Raw genomic sequence first — 19,821 nt, forward strand, 5'->3', positions numbered from 1 at the left:
CAGAGCTGCAAACACAAAGCTGACTTCTGTGCTACCTTTTCCATGATCCTCGGGAAAGGTATCAACCTTATGCAAGACAGTAACAGAAATAAATTCTTTCCTTTTTTTTAAAGAAGCTGAAAGAGGACAGTTGCATCCGTCAACTCTTCATCCATCACCTTCCTGTCACCTTTCAATTTATTTCTGTCACTGAGAGGAAAGGTGTGTAAATGCAGCTCACAATCATGAACTTGGTGACTATTTATAACTGCAATCCACCCCACTGCTAATCTTTTACAACACCTCTCCCAGATTTATTTACCTTTGCAATAAAGCTGAGAAGTTCACAGAATTAGCTGCATTTGCAGGGCTTTCTTTACTCTGTACTGATACATATCATCAGCAGTCAGCTACACCGGGGGAAAAAAAGCCCTGTAAGTCAGACAGTCTGCATCAGCTCAACTTTATGTTTCAGTTATGCAGGCAACATACATCTCACCATTCATCAGACCCTGCATTACTTAGGTGCACTCATGATTAGCAAGACAGGCAAAAGTAAAAAGAAGCCCTCTTTTCTCTGCTTGACCCAGCCTGTCATCCAACAGGCATATCCTTGCTAACATACCCAATGCTTCTCCATTGATGCTAGCTCAGAGTTTCCAAAGAGTGAGATGATACACTTGCAGGGTGCCAAGTGAGTTGAGCCCCTTTCCAAATCACAAACCAATTTTTCTTAAATGATGAAAAAGTAGCTGCAGAGCTATTAGGCTCATTTTAATGGAGAGCAGCTGTAAATGCTGGCACGTATAATTAGTAAAGGAATGCCACAAATATTTAGATAATAAAACTACAAACAACCTCTGTGATGACAAAGGTAAGAGTGATAAGCAGCCATGATTTAAAACAAACTAATTATGTCCAATAAATCTATTCTCTTTCTGGATGAAGAACATAGGAAATTTACTAAGTCTGGTCATGAGCAAAACATAGGGGGATGGAGTGCAGCTGCAGAAATGTCAAACTATCCTCACAAGGTTGTACTTGACATTCTGGGGGAAATGCAAACAACAGAAACTTGGAAGAAGAATTCCTAAGTGTCCTTAAAGAACTATAATTAGTTATTGCAGGTCAAAACTATACAAAATAGCAAGATGGTGGCAAAAACAAAAGGAAAACAAATTTTGCCTTTTAAACTTTGCCATTAAGTGAAGGGAATAAATGACAGGCACCTCAAAATTCAGATGCTAATACAGTGCTCTGGAACAATTTAATACAGTAATAATCATATTGTTATGCAAAGCTGTATGGTTGATTCTTCTCTACTTCTTAAGTTATAGAATGAAATCTTGCACTTCATTGCAAATTCTACTTCAGCTTCAATTCTGTTTCATCTAAGAGTTTTAATTTGAGTTGTCAGGAAAAAAGGAGTTTTAGAGATTTTTAACATTGTAAGTCTAGGGGGGAAAAAAACAGAACACAAACCAACCTGCTGTATTACCATGGGCATTGATATGTGGTGTAGCTACAGGGCTTCTTCAATATTGCTCCAAAAGTCAAAACAGAACATTGTTTTACAAGAAAAATGTACTTGGCCTCTATCTGAAGCGACAAAGATGATTATTTCTAATGAAATATATTTGAAAATAGATGGGTTTTAGTAGAACTCACTCAAGAGTCCCCAGAAATCACAACTCACCTGGTCCTCACTCAAATCTAACATTGTCAAGCTGTTTTTTACTTGCTGAAGCATCCAGCATCCAGGCTGTCTAAGACATAACCCGTCCTTATACCTGTCATGGGGTATAAACTCTTTGTTGAAATGAAAAGCTCTATGCCATGTCTCCAGCAAGCTGGTTTCTCCTCCTTTTTCAAGGGAAAAATGCCATGCTATTAGAACTAGATTAAAAGAAACCGCAACTCAACTGCCAGACAAGTAGTGTACATTCATGATCTGGAGACCAGAATGGAGAGGCTGTCTGTTCAGTGGCTTTGATGAATATGCTATTCTGTAGTAATTCTGGCAATTTAAATTGAAGACTCCTTAGTTTGGAATTTTGCCATTACTTTTCTACACAGATGAGCTATAAGAATCACCAAAATTAGAAACATTGCAACAGAATGATTATTTTAAGAAACAAAAATTGGTAGCATGACAAATTAAGAGATAAAAACCCAGAAAACTAATCACTGTCATAAAGGAAAAACATGAAAATTTGGAATATGCCCATAACTTTTCAGATAAGTGGAAACAGCAAGAATTTACCATTGACAACTACTCCCATTTTAGATTTAAGGTTTTAGTTTAAGGTTTTGTGTGTTTATAAACATATGTATCTATTTGGATCATAGTTACATCAGTGCTAATATTCAATGCCTATTGAACGTTCTGCTTTTTCCTAAACAAAACTGTAGCTTAATATTGGTCTAATGAAAAAGTATGTCTTCAGTTCATGTTAATTAAGCAAACACAGTAATGTCTATGTGAGCACTCCCACTCTAGAGCTCAGTAAAACTGATGCCAACAGTGGCATAAGCAAACCTGTTCCTAAACTATTTAGCATAAACTGAAATGTTCAGTAAGACTCTCTTTACAAAAGCTCTGGGACTGTCATTAGAGCTTCTTGAAAACCAAGTACCTGACTTCATTCATAAAATAAACCTTGTTAATCTTCATTACCTAAATTAGCCTAAGGTAAAATGTCAGGCAAGCATTTTACCCTCCTTCTTTATTCAATGGGAAGACAGTTGTATTCAAACCACTTCTGCATGGGTTTCATCAATTAAACTGAAATGAGAACTTTGAACTTCAAATTACCCCACTTCAACTGGAGCCAAATCACATCAGAGAGATTTTAATGAAATATAACAGTACATTTCTGCAGCATCACTGCATATGTGGACATACTGGCTTGAAGATTTCACATTGGACCTGTTCATTTCAATAAAACAATTTGGAAATTTGATGAGGAGTGAGATAGATAATTTCAGGTGCCAAGACATTATCAGCTTCTTCATGAAGCCATCAAAGGAGTAAGTTCTAGTATTTCTAAAACAGTGGAGAAATCTGCTCAGTTCCCTACAGAAACAGGGTGAATGATGAAAGTAATGCAAAGCACTAATGTCATCTTCAACAGATATTGCACCAATGCAGTGCTCAACAAAGTTAAAAATCTGAGTATGCTGTTTGCAGTTTACACAAAAGTCCTCCCTGCTCCTCCAATATCTACAGATATTTGGTAACACCTTTGTGAATGTAATTCATTACACTGAAATTTCCTTTTGAGTTTCTTAAACCCTATTACTGATTTACTTCCTTCTGAATACATTATCTAAAAAATGATGCTAGTAGTGTCCAATACATCATTTTGTTAATCATTTGTATGCTACTCAGTCTCTTCAGGCAACTGTCTGCTCTTTCATGTCCTCAAACTAGTCTGATTCTGCTATATCAAGGAGATATTCAGAGCGATATTGGGATTGGGAAAGGGATGACCCACAAAAAAAAAAATAAATCATGATATCCTAAACAGTCACTGATTTATGACAGCTACTGCAGAGCAATGTTACTGTCAGTCTGCCTGTCAGCCAAGAGTGATGGGCCACCCATCACATAACCTCTAGCCCAGAGTGAATTCTGATGCCTTCAATGACCACCAGTAAAAGCCAAAAATGTCAAAAGGCATGATCTAACAAACAGTTTACAGAAACGAAAGTAGTCACAAAATAGTCAAGCATTTAATTCCGCCTTGGAAAAGACGCAGAAAAAGGATTTAAGAGGATTAAAATATGACCTTAAGAACAAAATAAGGACAACGTGCTTGCTTTCATGCCTTGCAAGTACAGTGTCTGCTAAACACTAAGTCTCACTAATGTCTTGTGTTTTCAGTAAAATGTAGGTTTTGATGAAGTCAAACTCACGTATGTTTTCCTTGGAGCCAGCTCTGCTAATAATAATGACAATAAAGGCTCAACCCACTAGTTGGTTGGTTGGTTTATTTGTTGAGCGAATTAGGGAAAGAACACACAGAAAGATATTTCTAAGGACAGTATTTATTTGTAAAAATTTGAGATGACTGAATATGGTTTGGCTTTTATTCCAGATGACACTAATTGTAGGAAAATACATACTTTTTGATCCTAAGAGTTTTGCATTCTTTTTAAGGTAAATGAAAGAGAAATGCAGTCAAAAGGTGTGATACTTTATGATGTTTCACTTCAAATGGTGGACTAGCAGAGAAAAAAGTCAACCTGCATGCAATAAATGAGTATTTTTGGTTTAAAAATAAAGTAATAAAGAACAAATGGTCAGAGGTGGCACAGCCAGAGTAGGTGAACTTTACATCTTTCTAGGCTTTAGCTGGACTATATTAAACTACACTAAAGTCTATTGCATTCTGCAGTCTTCAGCCTGCTGACAGCTGTTGTGGGTTACAAATTTCAGCAGAAACTGAAAAAGCTTTACAACTGCACTAACCTCTATTAGCAATCAAAAAATTGCCTTCATTACTGGACAGTCCGAAGAGCTGTTTTTCTCCTGTCCACCCAAAACTTCTTTTAAGAGAAACAACTTTGACAAGAAAACATTCTATCTGTTTCCAGCTGTAGTGGGCATGAGAGATTAGATTGCTGAAGTCACTTTTGCAGGCTAGGTACCTTTCTCTAGATTACACTAACAGTGATGAGAAAAGATTATGTTTGCACTTAAAAGTCACCATGCACACAGATCATAAGGTGCATTAGCACCCCCTGTGCTTTGGCCTCTCAGTACCTACAACAAAATCAAGTACTAACTCAAACTAAAGCTTTTACCATAAAAAATGTTCTCTCAAACAAAGTGTTCTTGGATATCTATTGGATTTGTTAACTGGAATTCATGGTTATGTGCTGCTATACGTATTAAAAAGGATTAAACGATAAACTACCTTGATGCACTTCCTTAACCCTGGTCCCATGAACCTGAAGCCTCAGGATATGGCCTTTCCAGGTGATCATCAACTATCAAGAGAGAGCTGCCAGCAAAACCAGTCAGAACAGCCATGGTGACTGAAAGTGTTAAAGAAGAAAAGAAGATAAGAGAAGCTCTTTAAAACTTGGAGGAGAGGGGATGAACAATAATTCAAAGTTAGAACAGCACTTCTTTGGATATATTAGTATCTCAGATTCCAGATACCAATAATTGCACAGGTTCAGATCTTCACCAGAGGCCCTGAACTGCTCCTGGTGCTAGAGAAGCTGATTTTTGCCCAGTCTTCTACAAAGCATTAAGAAAAACCTCAAAGAAACCCCAAAAACCCACAAAACCAAAATGCCAAGAAAAAAGCCCCTAACTCTACAGTTTGTACTGGCTGTGCTACAGTGCCAAGGTCAGCTGCCTTGCTGGGGTTATCCTTGGCAGTTGTGTCAGTTCCAGCTACACAAGCTAAAGCAGCCACGGGTAAACCTGAATTTGCACCCTGATTTTACAAATTAAAAGCGTTGTTCTGCATTACATTTTTAAGTAGATATAACTTATTCATTCAACAGAATGTGGTCTTGCAGCAAACTGCTGATCCCACTGGTATCTTGCAGGGCATGACACATTATCCATGTTCCTTGTGCTACTTTACAATTGGACTTTTGATCCACAAACCATCCCAGAAAAAGGAAATGGACAACAGCTTTTCTCCAAGCAAAGAGTGCGAGCCTAGGCAAGGAAATCTGCAAAGACAGAGTAGGCGGCAATGTAGGTCTCTCTTTAAGGTTTATTTTGCATAAATTTGAATTGTGAAGAAATGCTTAGGCCAGACATTTTTCTTAGCTCGATCTGCCTTGTTTCCTTTTTTTTTCTGTCCTCCCTCATAGCCATTGTCTACATTTAATTTCCATTGGAGCTTAAGCAGAAGCTGAGAATACAGCTCTATTCCTTCAGAACAGCAGTCAAAAGAATACTAATTATTTTTTTGTCTTTTGTTGTTCTCACACTTTAGTTGTAGTTAAGCCAAAATATCTGACTCCTTTGTCAACAGCAGAAGAGTGCAGAGACCAAACACACAAATGTAAGATAAAGAAATAATGACTGCCTCCTTGGTTCCATAATGGAAATTAAATCCTACTGTTTCAGGGAGGTGCAACATTGTGTACCACCCTACACAATTATGCAGTACTGACCAGCAATTATGTCCGGCCCTACGCATGAGGATATTCACTGTAGTCAAAGTCAGCAACATAATTCACTGACCAGATTTTCAATGAGGCCCAAGAAGCTTTTATCCCTGCCAAGAGTTTCCCCAGTCCTACTAAAAGAGAAGCAAAAGGACCACATTTGCACAGCCTTGCCCCTCCCAGCTTGCACTGCTCAGATTGAGGTGTGTACTGGCTCTCACTGTTAAAAAGCTTTTGCTGTCCTGAACTCTCCAGACCTGGACTGTTCCTTACACATTTTTGCCTCAAGCATCTGGTTCTGGATGCTAACATGATACCTGTTACCACAAGATGACTGACCTTCAAGTGTGACAACGTACTAAAATTTGGTCCATGTGACAGTTTGACACAATGCTGAAAGTATATTTGCACTTGAGACTTCTGAGGGTCTTGAGCCACAGCTTGCTTGTAAAACTCAAATTAGTCCCATCTAACTAACAAATACTGCTTTCTCTGTTTCTCCTGCATGTTCATCCAAGAAAAATGAAGACAGACCCTCCATGTGTACCATGAAACCCGTCTTCTCGACTGGCAAGATGAGTCACTATCAGCGTATCACATGGCTGGTCTGCCACAAGATATTAATTCCAGAGCTCAAATTGTAACCATTAAGTTTTCCTGGAAGGAGGATTTAATGAATAGTATTCATGACTCCTGATTTCTCCATCTAACTGTGTCCCCAGTTTAATATTCAACATTGACCCAATCACATTTTGGAGATTGTATTAAACTGGTTGCAATAATGTTTACACACCTCAGTGAGCACTATGAGGGCTTTTGGCATATGGATACAAAGATAGTGCTAAATACAGTCATCTGCTATCATTGAATTATGAGTCAAATAATGTTGAAAGGTTTTTGGGGGGATACTGATGGTTTTCCATCAGGGTTCCAGTGATAGTTTTCCCCTGAGGATCTGCAAGATGCTCCTTTTGGATCTATATGCCAGCTTACAGGGCACTTTCTTGTATTAGTCATGCAGATCTTCTGTTACTTCTGTTGAAATGGTAACCAATCTGCATAAGAAAATGCTTCAAAAGTAAACCTCATTCTGCTAGGATATCTTTAGTAAGGCTAGGAATAAAATCAGCTAGGGTGAGACTGCTTTTGCTACTGTAAGTAATATACAAACTGCCATGCAAATACTTCTCCTGGCACATCCAGGTGGGTGTGACAAAACCTGAACTTTTTTCATAGCTTTTATGCTATCACTGTGGTCTCAAGTGGCCAAACTATTGACAAGAGCGGGAGTTCAATGTCCATGGTTATTCCACTGCTAGAGCAGACTGCACACCCACCTTGATATTGCTGAGTTCATGCTAAACAACAGCAACTTTATCCAAACCCTTATTCCCAGTTCTATACCAGGGGCAAGGAAAAAACTATCAGGTGCTACAACTCTTGGTTGCTCCTGACCTGGAAAAATTTGAACTTAAGCCAAAGTGAAAGACTGTACATGACGTCAGCAGTTCTCTAGAGTTTTTCAGCGTTTCATTTTCCATATTTGTACAGGTTGACTGTTCTTAAACACTTAAACATGCCATTTGGCCAGGAATGAGCAAATTGTCACCCATCTCAATGCTAGAGGGAAAAACAAGATACCCACAAACTGGACTTCATCTGTGCCCCTATCTTGAAGATTATCTTGTTGCACATGTACGTTTTAATTTCCTATTTCCTAAATATGTAAAAATGTAACTGAGGCAGTTTTTATATACAGCAATGAAGGTATACATAAAACATTGTCAGCTGCATACAACAGACATGCTAGAACAAGGATCACTGTTTCAAGCATCTTAAAACAAAGGTAATAGCAACTGGGACAACATTAAGATTCTCTGATAAGCTGGTTTTCAACTATTTAGACACAAACTACTTGTTAAACAGAAGATGCCTTCGCTATAAATGATAGACACAGGGGCTGGTAAAGCATTATGGTCACAAGATTCAAGTTTAAAATATCTTCAATTATTTGCAAACTATTCCTCACCGCAGGATACATATGAACCTGCGGGTAGCAGAACAGTATACTTACAGTTTTCTTTCCATGTTAGGAACTACTAAAGAAGACATCTTTCCTTCTGAACAATGCAAATACTTTAATAACACTTGACTACTATTTCTGAAGAGCTAAAAAACCCTCTCCCACAACAATACTCCACACAAGTACAAAGATTTTTTGTTCAACCGAGACGCAAGATAAATCTTTATTCAGACATAAAAGTCCTACAGTTGGGAAAAATTTTATGGATACTTTGTATCATAACACACAAGTCATCTTCTCCCAGGATTGTTTCAAAGCCTAAGTTAGAATTTGCAAAGGATTATTATATTTGATAGAAGGCTTAGCTTTGGGTCTAATAAAAACCACACGAAAGAGAGCAGAAGTAACAAAAATCAATAGTCCAATGTTTTTATATGGTTCAGAGTATGGATGTTAATAATACAAAAAAACCCATCATGTTATTTACCAATTTTTGATGCAAGCTGCAAAAATAAGGAAGCAGCTTTAGAAGAAAAATCAAACTAACTAAATCAGCTATTAACAACAGAGCCTATTTTCTGCTTAAGATGCTTAAATAAAGGTGTGCTATTCTGTAACTACAAATGACTCACACCATTTATTGCTCACCCACAGAATGGACAGGAATGCACAGGTTTGGCAGCTTGACAGAGATTTGTGGAAAATCTCTGTCAGGTATCTCAACAACTGTCAGAAATAAAACGGATCTTGTTAAAGCATGGACAGCTAAGACATTTGTAACAGGCTCTTAAGTTAACCTACCAACAGTGAAAATTCAACACCTAGGAAGAGAGCTGCAACCTGACAAGTCACAACCAGGTTTCGGTACACCCTCTCCTTATATTAGGATATTTAGAAATACTAAGTGTGAAATGAGAAAGATAAAATGGAAGGCAGTGTATTAAACAAAAAATATCCTAACATTTGAAATCCTTTCTTGGGAAAAACATTCTTGAGGAATTTCTCTGCTCTGAAATTTATAATTATTTCACTACAGAATGAACAGAAAGCATCAGATGTAATCTGTAACAATAACTGTGAATGCTTATGATGATCTCTGACTTTAAAACTGGATTTAAGGCATTAATATTTCTTGCATTTATTTAGTCCCATATCAAGTACATTCTGTTACACACACATGTATATGCACTAACAGAAAATTGTAACATTTCTAGGTTTATTGAAGTTAAGTCTGGGAACTGTGGCATTTAGTACATTAATTCTATCTGGTCTCATGGAGCTTAGGCAGACCTGAACCATGTACCCCAAAATCACGTATTCAAATGGCCATCAGACATCACACCCATGGATAGCACTAGAGAGCACAGGGTCCCAGGGGTGCAGCCTCTCCAGCAGACAGAACCGAGGCTTTAGGAGTCAGAGACAAAAGATCTCTCTCCATTTTCTCAGGGGAAGACAGTGCCCAAAGAGATGAAAGAAATAGTACAGCCACATGCTTCCCTGCTTAACCATCCTATGCAGGTACCACACTAAACAGCAAGATTATCAATGACTGGAACAACACTGAGCAAAAAACCTCAGCTGTTTAGGAAGGAGACACACTTCTGCCTCATGTCCTTAGGGAAAGCAGAGCTGTTTGCTCCATCATATGGTACCATTTCTGATAGGGTTTGAAGAAGTCCACTAGAAGTTTGCTATATTCCAAGTTCAGCATGAACTTAAATCCCAACTCTGCGCAGTTTCAGATCTTTGTTGGCTGGTGCAAAGCGCACTAAGAAAATATGCCCCAATGTGCAATTTAGTAGGAGATGAAATGACAGGAACTAGAAGACATTTTACAGAACTGTCAGCACTTATGAGGGTGTAAGTTACAAATTCTATTGAATATAACTACAGTGTATGTTTCACTCTGCCTCTCAGAAAAACCCACCCCAAATGAAAACTCTATCCCAAAAGCCAACAGTCAACACAATGAGACAAGGCCTAACCAAATCGGTTCATTTTTTCCCAGGATTCTTGTACTTTTAGTTTCCCTATTCTTTAAAGCAGCAGATATTTAAAGATAATTGAAATAAATTAATTCAGATATTAAAAAAAAATGCTAAAATAGTCTGAGACAACTATTTTTGCGAGTGAACTTAGAACAAAATTACAGGTAAAACAGACTTAAAGGTAGAAATGTTGCCTACTTATGCAGCAGAACTGTGCTATAATGTAGTAAAAACTCCTCTCAGGCTTCCTGAGTGAGAAAAATAAGCTCTTTACTGCTTTTCATTCCTGTGCAAAGCAACACAAGTTTTAGAAAAGGATCAGCCTCCTCTGTGGCCCATGCATCTTTACTAAAGAACTGTTAACACCTCTGACTTTGCTGGTAAGAGGTGCAAGAGCCAGAATGAACACTGCTTGAATTCTTGATCTCAAACTTATATGCAGACCTGGCTTTTGGGAAAAAAAAGTGTCTTTCTTTCCCATAAGCTAAGAAAATTTGATCTAGGAGACTCCAAGCAGCAGTAATTGTGGAACACTGCAACCCTGTTTTAACATTACTCTTCAGGAAAGAAAAAACTTAGAAAGTTGTCATGAAAGTCTCAATGATTGCAAAGCTAAATACAGCTGGTACGCCAGTTCCTGCTGTTAGATGGTTACTTTCTGTATGTGGGATCTGTTCTCTCAAAAAGCATTTGAAAAAAAGGGCAAGTCAGGACTAGTTCAAATCTGAAGACGAATGTTGTTGACAGAAAAAAGAAATGGGATTCAGTGATGAGGAAGAAGTAGCAGCTACAAGACTCCTGGAAATTTCTGAATAAGGGAAGAAAAGGAGATTACATCATTCTTCAGAGAACCTTTCTTGACGGTTGCAAGTCTTAGGTGAAATAACGGCTCTTACTAATCAATTACATACATGCCATCACATCCATGAGTTCATTTATGTATCGATTTACCAATAAGCACAGAGACCAATAAAACAGCAATTCAAGTATTCTATACCATGCTATGTTACTCTGGGTCATTGTGAGGCTTTTGCTATGTATGGCAAAAATATAAGGGAACGAGGAAGCTGAATTACATGTTGACGAGGAGTCATGAGGTCACAGCAATTTTAAGCTTTTTGACACAAAAACTAGTCTTATTTTTTATGTTCATGCTATGTTTAATGCTTAAGGAGTCCACACGTTCAAACTGCTTCAGTCTCTGAAAGACTGCTGAAACAGTACATACTGATCTGCCACACTAGCAGAACAAGCATGTTTAGTGGCATTATCCATTCCAGCTTCCACACTAAGCATGTTGCTACCAGCAAGGTTACATCTGTAAGATGGACTTGACCAACCCACTACACCAACTGGTCACCATACTAGACTTTGCTGCCAACATTACAATGATTTTTAAAAAGCTGTATGTACCTGAAAATCTGGGGACATTTTGCCTGTGATCAGCAAAGGTCACTAAGGAGCAAACTTGTCTTTTTAAAAAAGAGCTGCAAATTGGCAAGAAGGCAGCACTATATAGGAACAACTCCCCATTTTCTGTGTGCAGCGTAGTTTACTTAGTTCAGTAAGTCACACGCAGCATAAGGGACAACAGTGAACTCTACATACAGTCACGGTGTGCACTGTCTTGCATTTTTCACTTGTACACACTCTATACAAAATAAAGGCTTTAATAAGATATAAGAAACATAGGTTCTTTGTGACTGATTCTGAGTCTGCAACCATACTGATCCCAGCAGATGTATCTGAACATGTTCTGGGACTTTCTATACAAAAAGATCTTTCAGCATTGGTATGGTTGCAGGATTAAGTTCTAAGACTGTAAAGATAAATGAAAGACAACTGGTAACCTAATGAGATTCAACAGTAAAAGCTGAATTTACACATAGCAATGCTCCAACCATTTTCACATTGAACAGAGGTTCAAACCAACATGATTCAACAGAAAATAGCAGAACATGCTTTATTGTTTCAGCTCTAAAGAAAATCCTCCAAACAGTGGCAGAACACACTTTATTGTTTCAATTCTAAAGAAAATCCCCCCAAACAGATGTAAATATTTCCTTTTATACAGCTGTCATCCTTTGGGAGGTGAAGGGGGAAAAAAAATCACTGCCTCCTTATTACTGCAGACCACAATCCATTTTTCTTGGTATTTTGCCAGTTCACGTCCCAATGAACTGCATCCACCAAGCAAGGTCACATAAATGATTGTGAAAACAAGTTTCCTTTGTGCATGAAGACGAATGAATAATTTGGAAAATGTGACATCTTCAGTACTATTCCTGCCACTATGCAATATTTCTCTAAATTATGCAATATATCAATATAGCATTCATAAATGTATGTTTGGAAAAAAGGACCTTAAGTAAGTTTCTGTGTAACAGCAGCAAGTGGGGTTTGTCAGTGAAAGTGAAAATCTGGAGGAAAAAGAATGCTGGAAGACCACATGCCAGCTACTCTACAACTTTACTTCCACCCCAAAACAAGAGCCATCTGAAAACCTAAACGATGACAACTCTGAACTGTCAGTCATTGAAATTTTTTCTTTCATCTGCAAAGAACTTTGAATGAAGACTTTGCCAGAGATTTACAGGGAGGTCTCAGCTGACAGGTTTTGTGGACTCCTTTGAGTTCTTTCCCTACATTATTTCATTCCTTCTGCACCTTTAAATCCCTTCATAGTTAGATATTTAGAGTTATCATTGCAACCCATCTCCGAAGTTGTTAAGTGCAATGTGGTTTCTAAATACAGTACTGTGTGTTATCTGGCAACACCTCAGAGCTAAAAAGTCCAACCGACCCCTGTTTAATAGCAAGTTCTAACTCCTTTGCTCCATCTCTTTTTGTTAGCATCCTTCAGCCCTTAAAATGTGTTAAATCTAATGCCTGTGCTAACTAGCAGTACTCGGATAGTTTCTGAAGTAGGAGATGCTGTTGTATGAACTCCTGATCGTCCTACATTCATTATTGCAGGAAATGAGGCATATGATCAACAGCATATCTAATGGGAAGACATGATCTTACACCAACCAGACTAGAACATAAACCAATACAGAAATCTCTCATCTTTTTTTCTTATTTATTGACATCTCATGCAGCAGTGGAGCTACACAATAAGGAACTCATAGTTTTTAAATTATTTGGTTGTTGAACATAGAAAGGCATCTTCACCACTAATATACAAATGATTTTTATAGAATAACAACCTAATTTCACTGTTTTCAAAACCAAGGACAAAACTTCTGAAGGTAACAAGGATGATGCCTTGAAAGTGATTTACATAAAGTGAAACAAATATAGACAATTAGAATAATCTTCAATCCTGTGATATAGTCTAATTACCAATCAGCATAATTTTAATTTAAGAACAGAAGACAATGGTCTACTGTTTCTGCCAAAGCAAGACAAAAAAATCCACATTTACACACGCTACACCAAATGTGTCACACCAAACTCTTTGTTTCACTCAAACCTCTGAATCTTGTATGTCATGATCACAGAAATTCCCATTTGCAAATCAGTGCCTAAGATGCCCTGTGAAACATGCTCTGAGATTATTGTGCTGCACAGCTGTGAAGAAGTCCAGGTTTTCTGCCTCCATAAAGTAGGTCAGGTAATCACCCAGTGGTGATGAGAAAATCTTTTCCCTATAAACTAACCAAATAACTGAATTCTGAGTAGCATAAAACCTGATTTTGCTTCCAAGCAAGATGGAAGGGAAAACTGGAGGCAAAATAAAAGCTTCACCATCCTGAACTAGTAAACAAATATCAGACATTGAGAATTAAGTTTTAGTTTTGCTGTAAACAGCTCTATCTGCTGATGAACCACCTAGAGAAAACAGGGCTTGGAATGGGTCTAGAGGCCATTTATAGGTTCCTTCTACATCACAATGAAATCACTGTTTTCTACATTGCTTGACAGGTTTTTGTGTACCTGGAGACTGTCCCCCAAGGATGGCAGCCCATCAGCTTACCTAGATAATATAACAGAATCACAGAATACTGAGTTGGAAGGACCCACAAGGATCATCAAAGTCCAACTCCTTGCTACATTTTACAGGTTTTTTTCCTTCTCCTGATCCCACTGGTGATCAGAATACCTTGTTAACATTTTATTTGCAGAAACTTCTAGGTATCTATTTCTCTCCTCAGTAATTTTCTCTCAAAACAAAACAATGCTGTTTATTTCAGGGTCATGTCTCCTAGACTTCCAATCATGTTGCTGCATTTCCTTCTCCCTGTCAGCTTATTAATTTTTTTTTACACTGCAGCAACCAGAAGTGGACATATTTTAACTTTAACCTTCAGAACATAATGAAGAGGTTAATTTATGTCTTTTGCACGCTGTCAATGCATTTTGGCATAAGGTCTATTTTTGTCGTAAGTGGTATGATGCTGTTGATGCACAAAGTTTGCAGTCTGGTAGAACAGTCAGATATACCTCACTGCAGGACTTCTGCCCAACCAGCTGCTCTGTACTCCTGAAGTAAATAATTTCTAACCAAGGGTGAAAATCACTCTTTGCTGGATGTCTACTAAAGGACACCTCCTCAAATATTGGGTGTCCAACCTTATCTAAACCAGGTTGTACAAAATGCCTCTGAACATAGTGAAGAGTGACAATGCATCTCATCCCATGCTAAGACGTGGGATGAACTGCCCTCAAGAGAGGCACTTCTCACAGTTTAGTAAGATAAATTGGATAGTTAAAGTACTGGTTTACAGTTAAATGATGGTTGTGCAATTTTCAGACAGCTATTCAAAGTAAAATACATCTGACATGCACTGTGTGCTTTCCTCATTGATCTGAACTCTGTTCCTCATAAGCCAGAGAAAGATCAGGAAGAATTTTATAGTTTTACCACCTGATATACTTCTGTCCTGTCCCAGCTTAATGCCTTTGTCCATGCTTGCTAGACTAATTCTCTTAAACAAAAGTACTGCACGATGCCAGCTGCAGCAGTGAGCCCTTTCAAAGAGAACCTCTCTCACTAGAGCTTCTTATTTTGAGGTAAAGTATCAATCAATTACTCTGAATACAGGATTAAAAATGGTTTGTAAGATATATCTGCTATTTTCTTATTAGAATGATACTGTCCTTCATGGGAAAAATCTTACTAAAGAAAGGTCAAAGCAAATGCTTGTTGTAGGAACTTTTTTCCTTGCTAATAACTTACCAGGACAAGTTAGGTGTTAAAAACAAGCACTAAGGATGGTCTGAACAGTTTGAGAACAAAATTAAGAACAAATACTCATCCATATGAGACACACAGACCTCTCCTCCAGTAATTTTGGCAATAACGATTTTAATGATGCACAGAAACTAATTTTAAAGCCAGATAAATTCAATCTATTTTTCACATGAGGAAAGCAAATAAATGCTAAAAATACTGCTACCTGACATGCTCAGATATCAAACTCCCTTGTTAGTGATACAGGACCTGTGAAAAGTACTGCCAAAGCACTGCAAAACAGTTCAAATATCAGTCAAGAAATTCTGGGAAACCTCATCTAAATCCTGTTCCTAGAAAGCAATCCACAAAGTTTTGATAATAAAGGTACCTCACTTGCACAGTTCTCTTTGCACTGTGTTGGCTCTGGGGTTTAACTGCTTTCATATCCATGTTTTCTCCTCCCCACTTTCAGATAACTATATAGATATTTTATAATACTCAGTCTTTGCAAAAAAACACAGTAGATCCTCTTAAGTAACCAAAGAGCAAAACTAGAAGCGCATTTCACACATCTTAAGCACAAGTAAATCTTCCTTTTAAGAGTTTGTCCTTTTAAATTTGTGTCACTGTCACACAACATGCTAATGGGAAAATACTCTTCAAGCACTGTTTTTAGATATTATACAACAGAACTTCTAATTTCTGCCTACAAAGTGCTATATACTGAGCATTTTGGGCTTTAAAACACTGATATTCTGAGGATCATTCACTTGCTGGACCTGAAAATGCCACGCACAACATCTAATGCTGCACCTAAACCTGCAGATCTGAGATGCATTTTATTGCTGGCATTTAGCATATATGTTCTTGATCAAGTTTGTTAGTGATCTACAAATGCCAGTTACATTTACAAACCATGAAATGGACATCTTCTATTTTCTTCCTATCCATACAAATCTTTGTAGACATAATTCTGTGGGATTTGGACAAAGCAAACAAACTGACTATTCTTTGCAGCTGATGTGAAAGCAGTCACCTTTGTTTCCACAGCTCCCTATTCCTTACTTCATCTCTATTCCTTACCTCAGAGGGATTTTATGTCACACTATTGGTACAGAGCCTTCTTCCACCTCCATCAACCAATCTCAAATCCTGCTGCTCAGGTTGCTGAGAATGTAGAGATGTCCTCCAAATACAAATGTCTACTCTCTGTTTTTAGAGTATTGCAAAACCCTGCTTAGGTTTCCTGAACTTTATTTTTTAGCGTTCTACACTCCAAATGTAGATTTTTGTTATGTCTCCTACAGACCAACACTTAAATTTACTAGAAATTGAAGACTTCAGATCTGAATAGTCCTTCTGGATTTGACCGGCCTTCAATCACAGAATTATGGAATTATATAACAGCTTAAGTTGGAAGGGACCTTAAAGATCATCTAGTTCCAATGCCTCTGCCATGGGCAGGGACACCTTTCACTAGACTAGGTTGCTCAAAGCCCCGTTCAACCTGCCCTTGAGTGTTCCAGGGGTGGGACATCAACAGCTTCTCTGGGCAACCTGTTCCAGTGTCTCACCACCCTCACAGCAAAGAATTTTTTCCTATTATCTAATCTAAATCTATTCTCAGTTTAAAACCATTCCCTCTTGCACTGTCACTACATGCTCTTCTAAAAAGTTCTTCTCCATCTGTCTTGTAGTTTCCCTTCAGGGACTGGAAGGTCGCAATTAGGTCACCCTGAAGCCTTCTCTTTTCCAGGCTGAACAATCCCAATTCTCCCAGCCTTTCATCATAGGAGAGGTGCTCCATCCCTCTAATCCTCATGGTGGCCTCCTCTGGACTCACTCCAACAGGTCAACATCCTTTCTTCCTGTGCTGGGGACCCCAGAGCTGGATGCAGTGCTCCAGGTGGAGTCTCACCAGAGCAGAACAGAGGGGCAGCATCCCCTTCCTCACCTTGCTGGCCACACTACTTTTGATACAGCCACAACTGGCTTTCTGGGCTGCAAGTGAACATTGCTGGGTCATGTCCAGCCTCTAATTCACCAGCAAACACAAGTTCTTCTTGGCAGGACCGCTTTCAGTCTGTTCATCCTCCAGTCTGTATTGATACCAGGGGCTGCCTCATTTGTTCCATAGTATGAAAACCACAACGGAACAACAATGGAGCAGGAGTGCAGATGCAATAAAATCTTAGTATATGTTTCAGTTTGTACATCTGAATTGTCAGAACAACAATGCAGCTAAAGAATATGGTCGCAGTAATCTGAGTGATCTAAGAACACAGGCATATAAAGCTAAATACTGGAAATTTCTACTAGTAGAGTATGAGCTGCACTAAGCAAAAGCTTTCATGTTCCAAAAATAAAGTTAATTTGATTAACATATCATGGAAACAAAGATGCAAATGACTAAATTAATTTCCTATTCCTGTCTTAGATGTCTGGTACCTAATCCTGAAGTAACTATGTATTTAGTGCAAGACCAATAGATAAAAAAACTATTAAAAAAACCCACCAGCAAACCAAATATAGAAAAACAATCAATAATTGATCTGGTTTAATTAAATACCATTCTACTTAATAAAACATTGTCATTCATCAGTTTCAAACCCCAGAATTCTGTGAACTGCTAACCCTTCCGAAGAGGAAGGTATACTTCTTTATTTATAATATACAAATACCATTATGAAAATAATTTGTATGAAGCTATAAACCTGAAATGCACAATTTCATTAGTGCCCTTTTTTTTTTAATAGATAAGAAGTGACGTCTAATTTTACTTCCAAATTTTTTCTCTCAGCTAATTTTTCCACTGAAACTATTAGCCAATTAACTGAAAGGAAAGAATTTAAAAGAAAATAAAGCCTTTTAAGAAAACAGAAAACAAATATTTTATGCTTTAAGAGCAAAAACTAAACATGAACTAATACTTCACTCTGTCTTTCCTGCTCAGTATTAACAAAAAGCTTCACTATATTTTATGCTAAAAATGTACCTTTCTTTGAGCTGTTTGAATATTTTTTTTCTTCAGTACAGAAGATAAACCATTTCATTCATGTACATAACTTACTCTTTAAGAGTTTCATTGTTTTGGGATGCTTAAGTAGGACCTTGGATCTCCAGAACTGACTTCTAAGCCATTGCAAGGATCAAGAGGAGAAAACACCTCACGAAGGAGCAATAGACAGTGTGGTCTTTGTAGGAGAATGCTTCTAGGCACAGAAGCCTATTAGTACTTCCTTTATGAGGAAGAAATATTCCTCCATGAGATCCTTATTTGACAATATGGGCCTGTGGCAGGAATAACACTAAAAAGAAAATTGGTCCTACTTACACTGAGCTCTGAGAGAAAAATTAAAGCTTAATTTGTCTCCTGTGTCAGCTCACAGCACAGTGTCACTAATTGCTTACTGAGCAACACCACAGGCTGATACTGTCACCCAAGCTCCCCTGTCCTCAGACTTGTCCTCAATAGTCAGTAGGTCCCTACCCTGACATCAGATTCACTACAAAAAAACCCCAATTAATGGTTCAATTATGCTGTATCATGCAGATCTCATCCACTAACCTTCCACAGAATCTATGGGGTTAGCTTTAGTATGCCTATTCTTACTGATGTACATGAAATGCAGAATGGGGGAAAAAAAATCCAACCTTGTTACCTTGTCACACATTTATTATTTAATCTTCAGTAATTTCATTGACAGAGAAGTCTGATAACTTTCTTTGTAGACTTGATGGGAGAAAGGCAATGTGTCTTCATAGTCATGCAGCCTGCTTAGTTATTTAGGTTTTGTCAGACAGATTTTTGATTGTTTTGAACAGGACCAGAAAAAAAGTTACTCCCAGTTAGTGCACTGAGAGAAGAACCTGGCTCAGCCCACCCAAGGTAATATTTGGAAAGTTCTATTATCTAGAAAGCACATAAAAATAAACTTGCCTTCCATAAAGATCCTGTTCCAGTAGATTTTTCCAACTTGATTTCCTCCAAGAAATATTAGATTTGATAAAATCAACATTGAAGTGCTAACAGATGCTAGGACAGCATGAAGTCGACGACGAATTCTTGGCGAGAAGAAACGTTCCTGAGGGGTAAAAGAAAAGGTGCAGATGAAGTTAACAATCCCTGCAGATTTTCAAGCAACCTTAGAAAAAGACATTGCTGTTATGACAAACAACTTCTATACAGAAGTTCAAATCCTTATGGAACAGATTTTAAAATATCTAACACAACTTCTCACCACTGCCATTTAAGTTTGAGTATGACTTTATAATAAAAAGTGGTGTCGAATCATAGCTGTGGTTGAAAAGGATCTCTGGAGGTTACCTAGAAAGGACATCAAAGCAGGGTCAGCTGAAGCGGGCTACTCAGGACTGTGTCTGGTTGGGTTTTGAATATCTCCGATGATGAAGACTGCACAACCTTACTGGGCCAACCCCCTCACAGTTAAAAAAGATTTTTTTAGGTTAGATGGAATTTCTTGCATTTCAGCCTAAAGCCCACTGCC

The 19,821-nt window shown here is 37.9% G+C and overlaps 1 protein-coding gene across 2 annotated transcripts in view; it reads right to left on the reverse strand.

Annotated features, from left to right (window-relative positions):
- HHAT (hedgehog acyltransferase) overlaps positions 1-19,821 on the reverse strand; it is a 144,112-nt gene that overhangs the window by 37,736 nt on the left and 86,555 nt on the right. For both annotated transcript variants that reach the window (XM_027641686.1, XM_027641685.1), the window contains one exon: positions 19,254-19,398. In XM_027641686.1, coding sequence (XP_027497487.1) covers positions 19,254-19,398 — 145 coding nt within the window. The remainder of the gene's footprint in view (positions 1-19,253; positions 19,399-19,821) is intronic.

The sequence above is a fragment of the Corapipo altera genome, unplaced genomic scaffold, assembly GCF_003945725.1.
Source record: "Corapipo altera isolate COAL_440 unplaced genomic scaffold, ASM394572v1 48b, whole genome shotgun sequence".
In the NCBI taxonomy this organism is placed as follows: domain Eukaryota; kingdom Metazoa; phylum Chordata; class Aves; order Passeriformes; family Pipridae; genus Corapipo; species Corapipo altera.